This window comes from Eupeodes corollae, chromosome 3 (assembly GCF_945859685.1).
Source record: "Eupeodes corollae chromosome 3, idEupCoro1.1, whole genome shotgun sequence".
Taxonomy (NCBI): Eukaryota; Metazoa; Arthropoda; class Insecta; order Diptera; family Syrphidae; genus Eupeodes; species Eupeodes corollae.
The window spans coordinates 133,092,153-133,110,260 of NC_079149.1; the positions used below are offsets into that span (position 1 = coordinate 133,092,153).

Below are 18,108 nucleotides of genomic sequence, written 5' to 3' on the forward strand. Positions count from 1 at the left end.
TAACCAAGTGTAACCGGGGATTAGTGCTCAATCAATGAACGTAGCCCTTTTGACAGTCTGTCAGCCGATGAATGTAATATTGACATATCAGTTGATTGTTCTAGATTTTCGAAAAGAAAAGGGTATTTTTTTAATGCATAAGAAGTAGTTGTTGTTTATAATTTGACAGCTGAGAAAGTCAAATTTTGTTGACTTTTCTGTTCAGGAAGGGTTGGTTTTTCAAAATGTAGAAATTTATTTTGACAAAAATAAATCTCGGAATCGTATTAATATAAATACCATGAAAATTATGATACTCAAAATTATTCCAGCATCGCTTTACTTTTACTTACTTAGGGCCTCAGACCTGTTAAGTTCGTTGAGGGCCCCTTAAGGAGCATACGGCCTCTACCACTCCTACGCGCCATCGTGTGCGGTTTCCGGAGATGTGTTTAAGCTCCCTCCAAATCTTACCTAGTGACGCTGATTCCGCCTCGAATGTCCTGCGCCATGTGCTTCTCGGTCGTTCTTCCTTCCTGTGTGAGCGGACTCAACTGCATTGCTTGGCCTGCAATGCAGTCGTTACCTTTTCGAAGTGTATGTCCAATCCATTGCCACTTACGTCTTCGTGTTATAGATTCTATAGGTTCCTGTCCTGTGAAGGACCTCATTTGAAATACGGTTTGCCCAGAAAATTCTTAGAATGTTACGAAGGCATCTATTGACGAGGGTTTGAAGCTTTCTTGTTATGGCTGAAGTAACCTTCCAAGTGATGCACCCATAAAGAAGCACAAATTCGACATTTAGTTCTTAGTTCTTAATATGAAAGAGTTATTTCTCCAAATTTTCAACAACATACCGAAAGCCGCTTTTGCTTTGTCGATGCAGCAGATGACGTCTTGTTCTTTTCCGCCTTCGATGAAGACGATACTTCCAAGGTACTGAAAGCTCTCCACTTTTTCCAACGGTTGCGAGAAAATATTAATTTGAGAGGATGGTCGGGTTTCGAGGCTGATCATTTTTATTTTGCCGAAATAAATTTTCAGCCCCACAACTTCTGCTTCTCTCTTCACACTTGTTGTCTTTTGATGGAGATCCATGATCCTATGAGAGAGTAAGCAAACATCGTCCGCTTAATCCAAATGCTTTATATATTATGTCAAAGTCCATTGGATCCCGCCTCTACCTGACAGAGCTGAGCACAGTACATCGCTTATCACCAACAAAAACAATATTGGCGACAGAATACAGCCCTGTTTGACTCCGCTTCGAAATTCAAAATCATCTGACAACCTACCATCGTGCAGAAGGTGGCACTTGGATCCATCAGGCCTTCTCGAAGTCGGGTGTTCATATGATCAATACAGGAGGATCCAGCGCGGAAGCCTGCTTGTTCGGCATCGAGTGTAGCCTCAAGGTGTTCTCTGATGCGTTCCAGTGCTACTATTTTGGCAACGGCTGGTAGAACGCAAATTCCTCTCCAGTTTTCGCACTTTGTAAGATCTCCTTTTTGTTGGGAACTTGACGATAATTCCCTTCTTCCACTAATGGAGGAACCTTTCGGTGGTCCGGGCTTCTTTTATGAGCGGATGACGTTGGGCCCTGGGGGAATTCCATCAAGTCCTACCGCTTTGTTGTTCTTAAGTGCTTTAATTGCAACAACGATCTCATCTTTACTGGGAGGTGCGGTGCGGATTCCAGGACTAGTTTCTCCAAGCACTTCAGAAGATATCGGCTGCACGTTGTTTGCAAACACTCGGTATAAACCGAGGAAAAGTGTTCTTTCCACCTTCTGACTTGCTCATCCACCGAACTTATCACAGAGCTGTTTGTACCGGTCAGCTCATGGGTTATTCTGTAAACGGTTCTGCTGTCGCCTGTTTGTAGCATCTTCTGCTTCTTGCGAAAATGCGTTGACGCGCACTGCGGTGAACCTCTCTCCTCTTGTTCAATCGATACGAGGACTCCAGCTTGTTTCTTTCTTCCTCTTGTGCAGTAGTTATTGGAGCCCTTAATTGCTTGCGTTCGTTGATCCTTGCCCAAGGTTCTTCTGAAAGCCAAGTGTTGTTGCTTTCTTTTTTCCGACCGACTATTCTGTCAGCACCTGAAATGAAAACATTTTTCACAGCATTCTAATGGTGTTCGATATCGTCATGTAATGTGCTGCTGATTGTTCTCATTTCGTGTGACAGGTGGTCCCTAAATTGTTGACAGTTCGTGGTATTCTTTAGTCTGGCGATGTAGAATTTAGGGGCTCGTGTTTTTCCGTTGGATCTTCAAACTGTAGCTGTACGTAATCGTAGGGTAGCTATCATTAAGTGGTGGTCACGGGAAAGTCCCATATCCAAGAGCCTGCTTCTAAAGCGTCGACTAATCGCGAAGTGGTCAATTTGGTTGGCAGACATCATTTTGGTCTTTTATTATTATTAAAATTTTCAAAATCTCGAAAAAAACACCCGATGCATATCTAAACACATATAAGATATTTCAAATATTTGAAAAACTAACAGTGTTCAAATTCGGCTAGAAATTCAAACAAAATATTTCCATGTTGAAAAAAACACAGTCAAAAATTCTAATCTAACTGGGTGGTGTAATCTTGACCTGGCAATACTACAAATTTTGTATTTAACTTTGAATAAAAGTTTTGACTAACTTAACTAACTTCTGGCAACTGACATGTGACACTTAGAGAATTTCTCTTAACAGACTGGTTACGTCAAGAAATGTAAAAAAAATGTCGTTAAACAAACTTCTTACAACTGACATGTGACACTTAGAGAATTTCCCTTTACAGACTGGTTACTTCAAGAAATGTAAAAAAAAAAAATGGCGTTACTTCTTCTTCCAACTGACATGTGACACTTAGAGAATTTCCCTCTACAGACAGGTTACTTCAAAAAATGTAAAAAATTGCGTTACTGTGGCAAAAAGTGAAATAAATTTAAATGTTCACTGTGGTGTATGTGAAATATTTTTTATATTTTTGCTTTCCAATATTTTTTGGCAACAAAACCTATGAAAATAATTAATGGTTCACTGTGGCGTATGTGGAATATTGTTTTCTTTTTTTATTTGAAAATTGTTTTTATAATGTTCTTCTGCTAGATTTTAAAATTAAACATTTTGATTTATATCATTTTTTATTTTCTATAAAGTTGTCATCCTTCACATATCGGTTTAAGTTTTTTTAGAGAATTATTAAAAATCCTTATAAATTATAAATATTTAAATTTCTTTTGTTTCTATAATTTTTAGACCTCGACATGAAGTACTTTTGGGCATGGACAGATTTCCAATCATATTTGGATTTCATGTTGGTTGTTTGGGCTGTGGGTGCAGCTATTACATATCTGATGTTGTCAATTGATTGGTTTATGGAGACCGTTGGTTTCTTTGCTGTATTTACCGAGGCTATGTTAGGTAAGCTTTAAAAAATGTTTATTTAATTTAAAAAGAAATTTATTTACTAATTTTTGTGTTTATTTTTTTTTTCTTCTAGGAGCACCTCAGTTCTTACGAAACTTTAAAAATAAATCAACATATGGAATGAGTATACATATGGTAGTGATGTGGACGCTTGGTGATATGTTCAAGACTGTTTATTTTATTTTAAGAAAAGCACCAAACCAATTCTGGATTTGTGGAACACTGCAGGTAAAAATAAATTATTATATTATCAAGATTAATGTATCACCTGTACTTGAGAAAATTCCATGAATACTTGTAATTCCTTAAATTATTGGTGTTCTTACATTTCTCTTCTTTTTTTTTTGTTGGTAAGAGCTTGTTGGAATAATACATTATTATCCTCCTGAGTGGGAATCCCACAGAAATACCATAATCTTTTCGTATCAAGTTTGAATATGTACTTGAAGAGCTCAGACGGAAGTCTCTGCTTCTGTTTCTGATGACGACGAGGAGTATAGGTATCCATGCATGACACTCAGATGAAAAATGTGTCAGGGGATATAAAGGAGGAGTTCTCCTTTTTGTGTGTTCATTATATGGAAAACCACAAGAAATCATACGTACAGCTATGGCCAACATTTTAGGGAGAAAAATTTAATATTTTTTAAATGATTGTTTAATTTAAATGGTAAACATTTTGTTAATGTTTCTTGATTTTTGATTTTTGACCTTTAAGTATTGACGTGTAGCCTCAACCGTAACTAGTTTTCCAAACTCTTAATGATTTTTTGGCAAATTAAGTGGGTTCCAGAAATTATATTTTTATTTTCCAGAAGTGTTTTTTGTTGATATATAATTAAATAAATAAATCCTATTTTTCATAGAAAAAAATAACGAAAATCTCCAAAAAGTTGTTGTTTTTTTCGTCTGATTTCTTTAAACTTCCGCTCAATTCAACGGTTCTTAACGAAAATTAGGCCCATTTTTTTAGAATAAATCCCTTAAAACATAAATTGTGTTACTTTTGAAATTAGAGCTACGTTTAAATCACAGTGTACTTGAGGTCGTTACCTGTTGAAACAGCCATCTTAGTTGCATAGTTTTATAGGCAAACGTTTTATTGTATTTCAAGATATACAACTTTTTCTAAATGTCAATCTGCCCTTTGAATTACAATACTGAAGTAAAGAACATTTTTTTTTACTCAGGGTATTAGAGTTAAAAACAATTTTTACCATTTTTTAGTTTTTATTCTTAAAAAAATAAAGTCGAATGATGTTTCGTTAGTACGATCTTAAATATTGAATTTAACTTTAATTTAAAATACATTTATATCAGTTAAAAAAATTGCACTATTGTGAACTGAATTGTATAATTGTAAACTGTATTGGATATAAATTTCAAACTTCCAGCCCATCCGGCCATATTTTATTTAAAATTTAAAATTAAGAAGAAAACGGAAAAGAAAATGAAATGAAATAAAACCATTCCACCCGATAGTTCCGCACACTCAACACGCATTTTCTTTAATCCGCATTTTGTCGCTTAATTTTTTTATTCTCTTTAATTTGTGAAGTTATTTAACAGCTCAAGAAAGAGCTTATTTACAAAAAAGCTTGTTAAATTTTTGATAGATTTTTTCTTAAAATTCAACAACAGTGCTCTGGATAAGATAAAATTAGTTTGAAGCCAATGTCTTCTACAGTTGCTTAGATGTTAGAGTTAAAATCAATTTTTTCCAATTTTAAATTGTGTTCTGTTTCGGCTTTTATTTTTTGCAAAAAAAACGTCGGATCGATATTCCTTTCCCCGACGTCAAAAAACGGGTAAAACAAAATTTATTTGAGTTTGGGTTTCATCATTGATTATTTTTTTTTTTGAAAGATCGTTTATAGCGAGCACTGAAAATGTCTGGCATTAAAAAAATTGGACAGGTTCAAGTGACATAAAGGACTTGAAAGTAAGTCACGTTTCTAGTATCTGATTGGCCAGCTGACAAAAAATTACCTTTCAATCAAGGCAATTTTATTGGAAAGTAGACGGGAAAGTTAGTCAAAAAAAATCTCCCTTACTATCAAGTAAACTCTATTTATGTCAAGATGACAATCGATCATGTTTTTTCCTTCAACTGAAAACTGAACTTTGTTACTCTGTGATTTATTTATTTATAGGTCGAGATGAACTTGTAGCTTGCCTGAGAAGTGTTTTATAGGCAATTATGTTTTAAGCAGCTTTTGCACGATGTACTGAAAGTAGAGGTTGGTGAAGTTAAGTTCCTAATTTGTTGTTTACGGCACTTTACCAACTACCTTGTTGTCTTGGTCAAAACGTTCGTTCAAAAAAATCAGTTGAATACAAATGAAGTCCCTTATGTTGTCTGAACCTGCTCTCTGCTCTGCTTGAAATACACTAGTGTTCATAGTTGCCAGTGAACTTTCGTTGGGAAAGGTCCCTTCTGTGTTGTCAAATTAAATCGCATTGTGTTTAATAATTAATGCAATTGATGCACAGACTACGTCATCGTTGATAACAGATTGTTGACAACAAAAATTTTACTGTTTTGCATTAACAGGGCCGGATTCGATTCTTGTCACTACTTAGGCATAACACTAATAGTGGGGCGTGTATCGAATAGCATTCTGTGGTTCAGCTCAGTAATATTTATCTTAAAGTCTTTGTCTGTTTTGGTTTTTGTTATTCTTTTATTTGCAATGGCTGGAAATTTCAGGGTAGATTATTCCGATCCCACTGAATTTTTTATTCAAGGGCATAGCTTGGTGCCATTATTCTTTTCCCACCATGGTCTCGCCATATACAAATCGTTGTTACGGGCGATTTCAATGTACACTATTCTTCATGGCTTCAACATTCGGGCCAGTCAACACCAGAAGGAGTGTGTGCTGAGATCTTCGCTGAGTTAAACCACCTAACTCAGCTGGTCAGCGAGCTCACTCAAATATCGGACGTTTTAGGTCGAGTAGAAAACACTCTTGACTTGTTTCTTACCTCTGACCCTGGTAAGTACACTATTAGTGTTCTATCTCCTCTATGCACATCTGACCATTGAGTCATATCAGCAAATTTCTCGTGTAAGAACTCTCCAGTTAAAGAAAGAGCTCCAAAGAAAACCGTTTGGCAATACGAGAACGCCAACTGGGACGATCTCAATAATTATTTTAGGATCTTAGCAGTTGACGCCAGCGCTGATATGATCACAAGTTTGATTCTCCTGGGTATGAGAACCTTCATCCCGAATAGGGTTAAAAGCATCAGACCTAAGGAAAACGCATGGTTAGATGCGAGCTGTAAACAAGTTATTAGGGTCAAGAAGGTAAGTTTCTGTTGTTTTAAAGACAATCCAACTGAGGAAAACCGGAATAAGTTCAAGCAGGCCATATTCGACGGAACAAATTTTTACATGACCAAAAATTACGGCAAAAAATACTGCAATGTCCCAAAGGCAGTACAAATTTTTGATTATTTGTAAGTAAATCTCTTTGCTAGGCAGTTCGCCTCCAATTCAAAGCTGCCAGTGAGTGTTATGACTCCGAATGTACTTTAGCGAGTAAATGATTCTATGGAGCAAATCTTTTTTCGCACTCGTACTGTAGCGAGAGTCCTAAAAGATCTTAAAATACATAAATCTGCTGGTCCGGATGGTATCCCCGGTGTTCTTCATCGCTGGAAAACCCACTGCGTAAGCTTTTTCATCTGTCCTACTCCTCAGGTCTCATTCCGAGCGGATGGAAAACCGCATTTGTCCAGCCTATTCCTAAGAAAGGCGAATCTTCCTCACCGTCTTATTACCGACCGATTGCACTTACGTTCCTTCTTTCCAAGATCATGGAAGCGCTGATTAATTATCAGCTAAAGAAATATCTCGAAAATCGAAAGCTTCTTAATGACCGACAATACGGCTTTCATAGCAATAGTTCACTGGTGATCTCATGGTTCATCTTACCGAACAGTGAAACAAATCTTTACATAGTTTTGGAGAAAGTAAGATTATTGCACTTGATATTTCAAAAGCATTTGATACGTTTTGGCATCAGGCTCTCTTATCGAAAATGCGTGCTTTCAGTTTTCATGATTAGTAATTACCTTCATTGGGTTAGTAATTACCTTTCGAATCGTGCAATACAATCGTGGATTCAAGTCTGAAAACCATAAAATAAATGCTGGTGTGCCCCAGGGCTCTGTTTTATCTCCAACATTCTTTCTCATTTTTATTAACGATCTCCTGTCTGCAACTTCTAATCCAATACATTGTTTCGCTGACGATGTTACTCTTAGCTTTTCATATTCGTTTTTAGACTCACATCCCTCTTCTTCGGATGTGGAACTGCAACGACAAACTGACGAAATGATTCTTGTCACGCCCTCTTTTACCGTTATTTTAATGGTTTATGCTCTAGAGAAATAGCCAGCTGCATTCCTCCCCTTAAACAGTTCAACCGTAATACTCGCGCTGCTAGGAATGCTCATCAATATACTCTCGAGCCCAACTTCGGTCGTACTGTAAAGTACAGAGATTCGTTCTTTAGCCGTACTATGCGAATGCGGAATGCCTTGCCAAACTCTATCTTTCACAGCTATTGCAATATTCAGAAATTCAAAACCAATGTGCACCGACATCTCCTTTCAACCCGTCTCTCCATTTCCTAGTACTCACACTGTGTCTACATAATAAGGGTAGTATATCCCTTTGAGTGTGCGCTTATTATAAAAAAAAACTGGACATTTGTTTCTGATAAAAATCTGTCATTAGAATTGTGTGAAATTGAAACACTTTTCACGTTTCACTTTTGAAAATACAAAAATCAGCTGTTCAGGAAAATTATTGTACGTCCGAAAAATATTAAAATACATTTTATCAAAACATAGCTGCGCCATTAAACTTTTCTTCTTTTAAAAAATTATTGAAGTGATTTTAGATTGATCAGTACCTGCATTATTTTCATTTATAGTTAAATCAAATTGAATGCATATAAAATGGAACACTTCAGTGGCACGATTTTGTTCATTGAAACGGATTTAACATACGTATTGTTAAAAAATTAAAATTGAACTAATGTGCCAGTTATAACTATAGTTGGTTTTAATTCATGAAAACTTAGTTTCTTTTCTTTTACTTCATTTCTAATGTTTCAATTATAATCGTTTTTAAGGAACAGCTGATTTTTGATTAAATAATTCAGATCAAAATCGTTCCACTGAAAGCAGTCCAATTTCTTTGTGTTCCCACCTGTCACTTTTTCCTTTCAATGATCAACCTCGAATACTTAGATAAAAGCTATCATTGGTTTTCATCTTTGAAAAGAAACATGAGATTTTTTACCAGGTTGTCTTTAGCTATCGGTAAAAACGCCTGTCTTTGAAAAAAAAATTCCTGACAGAAATCTGTCATTGGAATTGTGTGGATTTGGAATACAAATCAATGGAACGATTCGTTTCACTTTTGAACATATCAGCGGTTCAGGAAAATGAATTTCCGTCCTGAAAAAAGAAAAATATATGTGCAATTAAACTTTTTTTATATACTGATTTCCGATCGATCAGTATATAATTTTCATTTCTAATCAAAGGAAAACACCATCAAATATGGATTCAAAAAATGCTCCGGATCAATCTCAATGACAGCTAGAACTGGCCCCTTATTTTTAATCAAAAAATTCTTGTCCAATAAAAGAATTCTTCAATAATAGCCATATCAATCCTATCACAAAAATTTCAATGATTGGTTTCAATGGTGCAAAACAGATTTGCGGGAAAAATAATTAATTCGAAAGACACTACTGTCAATGCACGAAGAACTAAATTGTTAAATGTTTGTGATGCTTTAGGGTTTCGAATATTAAATGGCGTTTTTGAGTCTGATAAGTGTGGAGAGTGGAGGCCAGCAGGGAAGTTCAGTGCTTGACTACTGTAAGAGAAATTGAATTCCTATAATTTCAGATTTCATGGTCAAAAGTGTCCCGTTTTCTGATCACTTGCCATTAGTAGTTGAATTCCGAACTAAATTAATTGAGCAAGACAATATAACGGTTTTAAAGCTGCCACCAAAATTAAATTGGAAAGAAGACAGAGCGCACGAGTATCGATACAACCTGGAACGGAATTTTCCAACGGCAACCCCAATTTCAATATGCGACATTGAAAAAATTATAAAACTCTCATGCCCGGAATCGAGAAGATACCAGGGAAAAAATGTTTAAAAGTAAAGAAAAATGTTTCGACGTAGATTGCGAAAAAGCACGCAAAAATCATTCGGATGGTTAAAAGCTTTTAGAAAATTCATTCATTATTCCTTCAAAAAAATGTATTTAGTAGCAAATGCAGAATTCAAAGAAATATGCAAGGAAAAAAAAAGAAACTTACAAACTGCAAAGATTCCAAAGAATTCTGGATGGCGATTATCCAATAAAATGGAGCAAAACCAAAAATCTGTTTAAAACTAAATATCGATGTATTGCATAATCACTTCCCATTACTTTTGAACCCAGAGAGTCTTCTTCCATTCCTATTCAATACGCTTAACCTTCTTACTCGAATGATATTTTGGATAGTGTCATAACTCATGATGGAGTTAAAACCGTATTAGTGAAATTGAAGGACTGAAAAGCTTCAGGACCTGATGGTATGCCACTGGAATTTGGAACGGAAAGGCTAACATTAAATTTCACTTCGGCTTTCAATACAATATTGGATAATGGAAGTATTCCAGAACAGTTTAAAAATTCCCTAATTTTTCCCATACACAAGAAAGGCAACATTGATCATCCATCCAACTACCGTGGGATATCCTTTCTCAACGCTACCAACAAGATATTCGCAAAATTATTTAATAACCGATTGACCCGTTGGATACATACATGATAATAAGTTGCTTGGGGAATTTCAGGCAGGTTTTAGAAGTGGCTACTCGACTATCTACAATATTCTGCATAGCATAGCGGCAACCTCTATTGAACAAAAAAAAGAAGCTCTACGTATTTTTTGTCGATTTCAATGCAGCTTTTGATACCGTTAAACGCCGATCACTATTCTTCAAGCTTTACAATTGTGGGATGTCAGACAAATTTGGTCAGGTACTAGAAAGCATCTATGACGAAAATAAGGCAGCGGTCCGAAAATTTGGGGTGTTTCGAATCGAAGATGAGAGTCAAGCAAGGTTGCAATTTAAACTCGAATCTTTTTGCCTTGTTCATAGAGGACCTGATTGATTTTCTTCCTGGTGGAATTGAAATATCGAGGACACTCATCAAAACCTTGCTTTTTGCAGATGACGTCATATTGTTTGCTTACTCGCCCAAAACCCTACAGTTGATGATTAACCGACTAAATGTGTATTGCTGGTTATGGAATCTGAAATTTAATTTGAGCAAACCAAAGGTGATGATATTCCGGAATGGTTCTGTTAGAACAGCCAGGAATGAGAAATGACACTATGACAGAGAACCAATCGAGATTGTTAAAGCCTTCACATATCTAGGATTTAGCATTCTTAGTATGGAAACACATCTTAAAGAAAAGCTGATTAAATCTAAAAGTGCAATATCTGCAACATGGAAGAAATGCTTCTCAAATCAGTCAATATCTCATAGTTTTAAATATAAGGTTTTTTTTTTGCAGTGGCAGAATCTATCATGATGTATGCAGCTTTCGTTTATCGAAAAACACCCCAAATCATATGATCTCAATTGAGACAGGATTACCACCGCTCTTCATCAAAAGTTTTAAATATGCCAGATGAAAGACTCCCAAAAATTCTGGCATTGAAAACAATTGAGAAGAAAAATTTGTGGTATAAGAAGCTAGAAGACCTTGCTGCCTACTGTAGAACAGACTTTCGAATAGTTGATGAAAATGGCAATTACTGCGATAACGACCTTCGGAATCTTATTGCAAATTTAGATGAAAAACTGAGAGACGACGCTATTAATGAAGCTACACCCCCGGTGTAAGCCTTAAAGATTTTACTAAATTATTTTTGTAATCAATGTACATAAGAATATAAACGAATATTAATAAATCGAATTATCTATCTATCTGGTGCAAAACAGTGATAGCTGTGAATAATCCTTACATATATATAACTTTAAAGTCAATTTCAGATTTCAAAACCTACACAAAATTTGGCAACCAAACAAAGCTGTTGTAAACGGTGATTTTTTAAGAGTTTGAGAACTTTTTTTAAAAAAAAAAACGCATAAAATTTGCAAAATCTCATCGATTCTTTATTTAAAACGTTAGATTGGTTCATGACATTTACTTTTTGAAGATAATTTCATTTAAATGACCGCGGCTGCGTCTTAGGTGGTCCATTCGGAAAGTCCAATTTTGGGTAACTTTTTCGAGCATTTTGGCCGGAATAGCCCGAATTTCTTCGTAAATGTTGTCTTCCAAAGCTGGAATAGTTGCTGGCTTATTTGTGTAGACTTTAGACTTGACGTAGCCACACAAAAAATAGTCTAAAGCCGTCAAATCGCATGATCTTGGTGGCCAACTTACCGGTCCATTCCTTGAGATGAATTGTTCTCCGAAGTTTTCCCTCAAAATGGCCATAGAATCGCGAGCTGTGTGGCATGTAGCGCCATCTTGTTGAAACCACATGTCAACCAAGTTCAGTTCTTCCATTTTTGGCAACAAAAAGTTTGTTAGCATTGAACGATAGCGATCGCCATTCACCGTAACGTTGCGTCCAACATCATCTTTGAAAAAATACGGCCCAATGATTCCACCAGCGTACAAACCACACCAAACAGTGCATTTTTCGGGATGCATGGGCAGTTCTTGAACAGGTTCTGGTTGCTCTTCACTCCAAATGCGGCAATTTTGCTTATTTACGTAGCCATTCAACCAGAAATGAGCCTCATCGCTGAACAAAATTTGTCGATAAAAAAGCGGATTTTCTGCCAACTTTTCCAGGGCCCATTCACTGAAAATTCGACGTTGTGGCAGATCGTTCGGCTTCAGTTCTTGCACCAGCTGTATTTTATACGGTTTTACACCAAGATCTTTGCGTAAAATCTTCCATGTGGTCGAATAACACAAACCCAATTGCTGCGAACGGCGACGAATCGACATTTCACGGTCTTCAGCAACACTCTCAGAAACAGACGCAATATTCTCTTCTGTACGCGTTGTACGCATTCATGTGGTTTAATGTCCAATAAAGTAAACTGAGTGCGAAACTTGGTCACAATCGCATTAATTGTTTGCTCACTTGGTCGATTATGTAGACCATAAATCGGACGTAAAGCGCGAAACACATTTCGAACCGAACACTGATTTTGGTAATAAAATTCAATGATTTGCAATCGTTGCTCGTTAGTAAGTCTATTCATGATGAAATGTCAAAGCATACTCCCGCGTGATCTGTCAAATACTAATGCATGAAAATCCTAACCTCAAAAAAATCACCCTTTATAAGATTTTTCTTAAAGTGCTTTATTTATGTGCACAAATGAAAAGAAAACTATTTAACTTAAAAGTAAGAAATGTTCCTATTATTTTGACCAAAGCTTTCAATCTACTCACAAATAAATCACAGAAATGAATATATTAAAAATAGACTTTCATAGTCATAGACGTTGAAATCTCCAAGGACAAGGAATCTACTTTTTGCCACTTTCAAAATTCCCTTCAAAAGGAAAATAAACCATCACCAACACTCCTAGCTTCAAATCCAATTTTGAAAACTTTTCATTTTCACAGTAGAGCCGTCATTTCCTTTTGAACTTGATTTAAGCATCGAGCCATATAAGACGCTTTCTGTCGTTAAGAAACAAAAAAAAAAAAACGCTTAAATCAGTAGTATTTTTATCTCTGCGCGGCGCAAGGACACATTAAATCGCAGCTCACCATCCAAATAATCCTCCATTGTAATCCTACCCTCTCACTCCTCATAAAACCAAACGAATTTGTCGCCTAGATAACAGAATAATATTCACATCCAACATACCACCGACTACCTTCAATTCACAGAAAGGATCCGGATCTGGATCCATGTCACTCGGGTGATGTAACAATTCCTGTCTTCCTATGCTCATTCAAGTGCAATATTAATTTTATCTCTCTGGTTTGAAATTGATAGTGATATTGATAGACAGACACACAGACAAACAGACACACCGACAGACAGAGGAAAGAAATGTTTTATATTTTTATATCAACATAATCTAGTTTATCATTTTTCATTGTTCTTGAATTGAGAGCATTGATTTATGCGTCCGTCGTCGTCGTCGTTGTCGTCGTCAATTGTCCTTGTCACATATTTCACCAAATAGAGATAGATTTTTGTATTCGAATAAAATATTAATGTATGTTTTGTGTTACACATATCGGGGTAAAGGATATTAATGACGTGGGTTTATTATTATTGCAAGGAGCAGCATAAGAGAAAAATTTGCACTCCACATCAAAAATATAACAGCAACAAAATAAAACACATAAATGTGACAATGGTTGAAGGACATTTCACAATTTTCTTTTCCTTCTCTCGTTCATTCTCGTTCTGTCGTTCTCTTTCCATCGTGAGCTATTTACGGTAAAGTAATCCTTTTAAAGTGAAGGATGTTAAGTGTAGTACTTTTTGAATAATTATAATGGCACACATGACTGAGAGAGAGAGAGCTCAGAGAGGTGAAGGATATTTGAGTTTATTTCCGTTGAAAAAGAAAAACTATTTCAGTTTATTTATGAGAAAATATATGCAAGAGTTAGTAATTGACATAAAGCTTTAATATAATTACGCTTATGGTTGAGCTTTTGTTAATTTGAAGTCATGGAGATTAGGTGATTCGAGGTCTTTAATCGACTTCTGTAGAATAAATAAGGACAAAGAGAATACGCTGTATGCCTCCTTGAAATGGACTTGTCCTTTTCGAGCTTCGTCTTCTTCTTCTTTTAATCAGAATATCAATGTTATATGAGGAAAACGGTAACAAGAACTTGCTCTTATAAGAACTTGAAAACTTGGCGAGTCGGGGTCAATCGGCTTTAATTTTTGAGCCAGCTTGATCTTATATGGTTGTAAACCAAACTTCTTTCGCAAAATACGCCATAATGTGGTCTGATAGATGCCCAATTATTGTGAAGTCCTGGAAATGGCACGTTTCAATCGTTAGGAAATTCTTTTCGAGCTCAGTTGACCCAATTTTAAGGCTGTAAGGACGACAGATGTTCAGACTTAATCTCCTGATCCAGCTTTTCCAACTCTCTATTAGCATAATGTCATTCTTGGTTTAAATCTCTATTGTTTTAGGGATGGAATATCTGCCATATGTCACCCTTATGTCACAAGTGAGCAAAAAAATCTAACCTCCTTTTATCCTTTTGTGTTTAAATTAGCATTTAACATTTCTTTTGTTTTTTTTTTCTGTATTTTTTCAGGTCAGCTTAGACATTGCCATTCTTCTGCAAGTTCACATTTACCGAAAAAATTCACAACCACGCAGCGTCCACCGTGGTGATTAGCAGTTTGCCCCCGATGAACAACAACAACAACAGCAGCAAAATCATCCCCAATTACAAAATCAAAAATCCATACCTAATGCAATAGCCAGCGGTGATGATCATCTGCTGGCCTCACATACCGACGTCCGTCATCTAAACGACTATGATAACAGAGCCTTCCAGCACACAATCACGGGTAACAACAATAACAACAACAATAACTGTGTTGGCATTAAATCAACAGCAGCTGATTCTGCCATCTCAATTCCAGATCCAGATGATCTCAATGCAATTTATGTGGCGGAGCGTACGTGTCGCCATCACCGTAACAAACGACAGCGACACAATGCCACCCAAACACCAGATCTGGGTTATCCCAGTTGGAAGCGACAACATCACACCGCCGCCGCTGAAATGGACTGCTGTGCGAAGAGTTGTTGTTGCTATTGTTGCCACTGCCATTGTCATCCGCACCATCATTGTCATGGGGCTCCAGCGACAGCGACGTTACCGACGACAATCCTTCCTCACAACAACCAAAGACAGAAAAAGCGAATAACAGCGGCAAAGAGACTTCCAGAACTGCCATCGAGCAAGCACCTAAAGCTCGCACCAGAGTCTTCCCAATCTTTGTCCAGTCCAGACGATGTTCGAGAGTGCGGACAGCATCATCGGAATTTGCATCATCGCCACCCACAGCGACGACAACACAAATGCCGACTTCCAGAAAAAATTCCAACTGGTGGCACAATCGCTATTGAAATCGATGCCGCCACACTCACCGATGACATCAGCTGCTGCAGTAGCATAAGTAACCATTCGTTTGCAATAGCCATGGCAAACGAAACGACCAACAGCAAGGACATTCTGGTCCATTGTAGCGGTGACAATCATCACCCTCACGAGCAGCAGCAGAAGCACAACCATCAACGTAGGCGGAAAAGCCGACCAAAAGCCCATCATTGTGAGCCATCTAGTCATATAGACACGGTTTGTTCCACGCCATCAACAACAACCGAGGACGAAGTTATTGTTGTGCAACGAAAATGTAAGCGCGGTCAATACATACCTCGTCGACAGGACACAATCGATGGAGCCGCCGATGTCGAAGAGGACGAAGACGAAAACGAACACGAGGAAAAATTGACCAGGACGAGAACGTGCTGCGACGTCAGCTGTTGCAGAGTCAACGAAAGTGTAAAAATAAAACGTAAACAGTTCAACAACCGTAACCTTAACTACTGTAGTAGTTGCAGCAAGTGTAGTAGTTGTAGTTGTTGCCAACAGGAACTGGATGGAGTGTTGCATAAAGCGTGCAGCTTCAGTAGCAGTCTCAGTCATATTGAGGACGATGGCGGGGTAGAGGGTGACGATGAAGTGTGTTCGCGTTGCGATGCTAAAGGCGACGACAGTGATGCGGCAGCTGACCACAGCAGCAGTCAACAGAGTGCGGAGAGCTTCTGCTCCTGCAACTCAACCAGTCGCTGCTATTGCAGTTGCAGTTGTGACGAAAGTGATACCATTCGCAAAGACTCTGCAAGCACAACTCCGGCCACAATGTCGGATGTCTCGACTCCAGTCGAAGCCCCGTACGAAGGCAACTTTGGCGAAGACGCTTTCAGCATGGCCGGAAAATCTTCGGTTTCCCAATCCGAATACTTCTCGCTGTCCTCGGACAAGCCGCCATCACATAGTGTGGCCTCGACGCCGGCGTCGCCACCAGACTCAGTGATGCCCAGCCCACCGGCACTCCCTCGCAAGCATTGCAAACACTACAGCAAGCATCATCGGCACAAGAGTGACGGAAACTTTGACACGGTCTTATGACGAAGTGTTTCGCTGGTCGCGTGGCCAGCGATAGACGTCAACTCACTGTTGCAGCAAACCATCCGCAAGTCGGCCATTCTCCATGAGACACTCTCCGTCGCACCCAAACCACCTGCTTCCGCCTTCTGCGGCAGCGAGGACTCTTCCACCCTCACACTCACGCCGTCGCTAACGACAATTGCCAAATTTCCACCTTCCACTGAGAATAATGTGGCGACAGCTGTGGCCGTTGCCACCATCCATCCTACGACGAATGTTAATATTGGAGTGAGTACAGTGGTCACAACGGCCACCACCTCGACCAGCTACCATCAATCGCATGCTCTGCACCATCCACGCAGCAATGTTCCACGATCGGCAAAGCTTTCGCCAGTCGCTGCAGCAGAAGCATTTGGGTGTGATCCAATGCTAAGATCTGCTGAAATCATTTTATAGCAGTTTTATTGTGCAATAAATAAATTATTTAGCCGCAAATGCTGCAACTCTGCATCGATGCCATATCCAAGAGTCTCCTTATAAATTGTCGTCCAACGGACTGAGTGCTGCTACTTACTTCTCGTTCGTGTCTTTTAATTATTATTATTATTTTAAATAGTTTCTACTCGTTTAAATAGTTTTATTATGCTTTGTTAAAAAATTAAAACAAGATTAACTTTAATATAATAAAATGATTGTATTGTATATGGAATGGATTTTGTCCAAAATGTGAATAGGGAACTGTATGTATATAGCCATGTCAATCTTTGCAATCGGCTTTAAACTTTTCTTAACTTTCAGCCAATTGCAGATATCTTGACATTGACTTGTAACTTACGGGCAGCTTTAAATAAATTTTTAATAATAAATTCTGTTGTTTTTCGGGGGGAATTCGTTTATGAGAAAAATAATAACAATTATTTTTCTTTTTGTTTCTAAATAAAGTTAATCTTTGTGTAAAATCTTATAAATAATTGTTAAAAAAAAGAAGAACTGAATATAGTTTATTTATTTTTAGAAAATCAACAAAATAAAAACGTATTTTGTTTTATTTTTATAATTTTTTGATTTTAATCAACATATCCTCTTTAGTTAAATTTATACATTAGTTTAAACAAAAAAGAGAAATAAACATTACAATAAAAATACATAAATGTATAAATTGTAAATTTTCTTAAACACTTTTTTGTAAATGGGGTTGTTTGATGAAACAAATTGTTTTGTTTAAACAAAAGTGAAAAACAAACAAAATAATTGATATTTTAATGTTTTTTTTTTAAATACTCGATAGAAACAAAATATTAAACAAAAAAACTGAACTAAATATTTTAATTGACCTGAGTTTCCATTATTGTTTAAGTTTAAATTACAATTGAATTTTTTGTATATTTGTTTTTCTTCCAATTGCATTTTATTTAATTTTTTAAATGTCCTGTTTTTTTGAAGTCAAAGTTTTTC

At 37.0% G+C, this 18,108-nt stretch overlaps 2 protein-coding genes across 3 annotated transcripts in view; both read left to right on the top strand.

Moving 5' to 3' along the window:
• Window positions 1–14,922, top strand: part of LOC129952863 (solute carrier family 66 member 2-like) — a 104,501-nt gene extending 89,579 nt beyond the window's left edge. For both annotated transcript variants that reach the window (XM_056065757.1, XM_056065756.1), the window contains 3 exons: window positions 3,238–3,402; window positions 3,482–3,636; window positions 14,785–14,922. In XM_056065757.1, coding sequence (XP_055921732.1) covers window positions 3,238–3,402; window positions 3,482–3,636; window positions 14,785–14,868 — 404 coding nt within the window. In that variant the 3' untranslated portion in view covers window positions 14,869–14,922. The remainder of the gene's footprint in view (window positions 1–3,237; window positions 3,403–3,481; window positions 3,637–14,784) is intronic.
• Window positions 14,882–17,109, top strand: LOC129950813 (uncharacterized). The gene is made up of 3 exons (XM_056062732.1): window positions 14,882–14,903; window positions 14,954–16,645; window positions 16,703–17,109. Exons 1-3 carry the CDS (start codon window positions 14,882–14,884, stop codon window positions 17,107–17,109), a joined length of 2,121 nt encoding a protein of 706 aa, XP_055918707.1.
• Window positions 17,110–18,108: the final 999 nt, after the last annotated feature.